The sequence below is a fragment of the Morone saxatilis genome, unplaced genomic scaffold, assembly GCF_004916995.1.
Source record: "Morone saxatilis isolate NCDOM2014 unplaced genomic scaffold, NCSU_SB_2.0 Contig19, whole genome shotgun sequence".
NCBI lineage: Eukaryota > Metazoa > Chordata > Actinopteri > Moronidae > Morone > Morone saxatilis.
Genome location: NW_023339751.1, coordinates 24,665,803 through 24,668,687, shown reverse-complemented (window position 1 = coordinate 24,668,687; position 2,885 = coordinate 24,665,803). Strand labels below are relative to the sequence as shown.

Genomic DNA, 2,885 nt, shown 5'->3' with positions numbered 1-2,885 from the left:
TAGAATGTGAGTGACGTCAGGTGATATTCATGAATAGGTAGTGTAGTACAAAGTCTCCATATAAGAATGCCTGCGCTGTCCTGAGACGAGCCCTAATCACGCAAATGAAATGATAACACCTGTGTGTCTGTGTAATCCCTGTGCAGGACCTTTCACTTTGAATTGTTCCTTATAGTACTGAAGCCAAACCAGCATCTGTTTCTTTTTTAACCCAAAGAAGATTTTCCTGTACCTTATTTCTTGTCCCTGATTAGATAAATACAAATAGACATAGGGTTTAATAACATCTCTTATTGTTGTATTTTTCTCTTCAGGCTAGTTCCTCTGAGACAGGTAAAGGTGCCTGAGCCCTTTAGCAAATGTTTTGTTGTGTTTCAGATGGACATTTTCTTCAGCGCTTTATGCAAATTTTCTAAAAACCCTGTCTGTGTTATTGTCGTCTGTTGCTAATGATTTATTTATCTGTGTTTTTCCAGCCCAGTCCTCTGCAGAGTCATGCAACAGATTAAAGTTTTTTCTGGTTCTCTATGAGTAAACTAAGATTACTATATAAAAAAACCCAAGTTTCAATTGGAAAACCAAAGGCCATCCAATTGACCGTCTGCTAACCCGCTCTCCAAAATTGAAAATATAAGAGCAAAGTGTAAGGAAGGAATGAACAAGTATTTATCTGATCTAAGCTGCAATGCATAGCATGTTAAATTAGTAGTAGTAACCCACTGTCACTACCAAGGCTAGGGGCATTTAGTTAGCGTTACAATAACGTTAGTGGCTCTGTCCTTTGCTATTAGCTTTGGTGATGTTTCCACTCCAGCAAACCCAGCAAATTCGTAATCCATGATAGTCTTATATTTAACAAAAACACTGCATAGTCTTCATCTTAAAGCCAATTCTTTTGTGAAACATACTGGTTAAATATACGAACAACAATGCATAAATATATACTGTGTCTACCTTGTTCGTATATGTAAGCAATCTGATTCAACATTTTTTCCACTTCATACTTCTGCTAAGGAGTAGCAAGTGCTACACTGCAATAAAAAACAATGGTGTTTATTTCCATGTCTTTTACATGGAGTTTTCCCCGGCACCGGATGTTAGCTTTAGCTTCAGTCTTCTAGCATCATATGGAGGCAGCAAGTGCATATGAAGATGTTTTTACATGGCTCTTGTTTCAAACAAGAAGTTTCAAACATTAAAAAACACCTTGTTTTGAACCAATTCATGGAGTTACCATAAATGATCTACCTAGCTATAGGTGATCAAATTTGCTCTCCCGCATTTTAAAATCAGAATCAGAATCTGTTTTATTGCCATGTAGGTTTTTACACATACGAGGAATTTGTCTTGGTGCATTGTGCATAAAATATATAAAACACACAAGAAAAAAAAGAAAGACAATTCAATGAATGTGAATTTTGGTGGTAAGTCTGCCAACTGATATCACTGTAAACTGAAAGTAGAAGTACATAAAGACTGACAAAGGCAGCAACAGTCACTAACGGGGTTAGCCAACAGTTAAAATATGTTAAACAGAGAATGGAAAATGTTACAAATGTCAAAATGTAACTTTTTTGCAAAGATTTACTCCAAATGGATTTGGAGATTATCTTTCAACCCATAAAACCAAATCTACAAGTATACCAAACGATACCTGAATATTATGGAATCACATTCATCCAGCTGGCTGCTGACCTGTTCACTCTGCAGTGAAACAGAAAACTCTGCTTTCCAACATTAATGAACTGCTGGTTAAAGAATGACAACACTATCCATACATTTTAGATAGCCGGAGCCTGGAAAAGGAGAATATCTAATAAAATTGACTTTTGAAGTAAGGTAACTAAATTCAAGCACTGAGATATAATGTTTAAAAGAACTGTGCGCTATTTTGGAAAATCATTGCCACTTTTGATGGAGCTAGGCTAGTAGTTCCCCTTTCCCATGCTTTAATTTGATAGCAATTTTGGTTAATGTCTGGATATGATGACAATCGCTAGGCTTTTCCAAAATGTCAATGTTTCGTTGAATTATTCAGATATTTCTCCTTATCGCGCTAATTCTGAGAGGTCTGTGGCCTGCAAAAGCACTTTTATTAAGAAACCAGATATTTTAAATTGTTTCTAGAGGTTTCCTTGCGTTCTTGTGTTGTTCCGTTTTTGTATTTTCTTCTGGTTGTGATTCTTTTGCTACTTTTCTTGATTACATATTTGAAGTGTAGATTTTCCTGGAGGACATTGTTGTGGTATGTGATTGTACTGTTGTTGGTGTTAGTAAGGGGGATGAAAAGGGATTGTTGATGGTAACACAGAGCTTGATAAGCTGATTTGAGCTGTCAGCCAGTGTGAAGATGTAATATGTACATTCCCCAAGAGTCTACTTGAATGTTTCTGTAAAATAACACGATTACTCATGACTCATGAAGTTTTCTGCTGGGAGAGAAACATCAATTCCACCAACTCAAAAGACCTGAAGGTAATTTGAACAAAACCAGATTAAACTGAAAAGTTGGCTAAAACAGAGAGAAGCTCTATAACGGACTTGTTTGTCAACTTGAACAAAGCCGTTTTAGCTGTTAAACTGAACCATTAACTAGCTGTTTAGCTCCAAATCACCACAATCTTGTGAAAGAGGAATTAAGCTAAATATTAGCTAACCTCTGTCAAAGTGTTTAGGGTGAACTGAATTGAACCATTAGCTAAGCAGAACTGAGCTGTTCAACTGCTAAATGAAGTTGTGGCTAATGGCTACATTTGAGTCGTTAGCTAGTGTCAATAAAGGCTAGATGTCTCGTCCGCGCTGCTGGCCAATGGAGGTCGACGTCCGCACCTGGCGGCCATCTTGCCACAGTCAGCTCGCTCATGGTGCATGTACTTTTTAAATAA

At 37.1% G+C, this 2,885-nt stretch overlaps 1 protein-coding gene across 1 annotated transcript in view; it reads right to left on the bottom strand.

The window, feature by feature from the left end:
• Window positions 1–2,840, bottom strand: part of LOC118329093 (melanopsin-A-like) — a 7,774-nt gene extending 4,934 nt beyond the window's left edge. The window contains exon 1 of the mRNA XM_035663060.1: window positions 2,830–2,840. Within this exon, the coding sequence (XP_035518953.1) occupies window positions 2,830–2,840 (11 nt within the window). The remainder of the gene's footprint in view (window positions 1–2,829) is intronic.
• Between the last annotated feature and the right edge of the window lie 45 nt (window positions 2,841–2,885).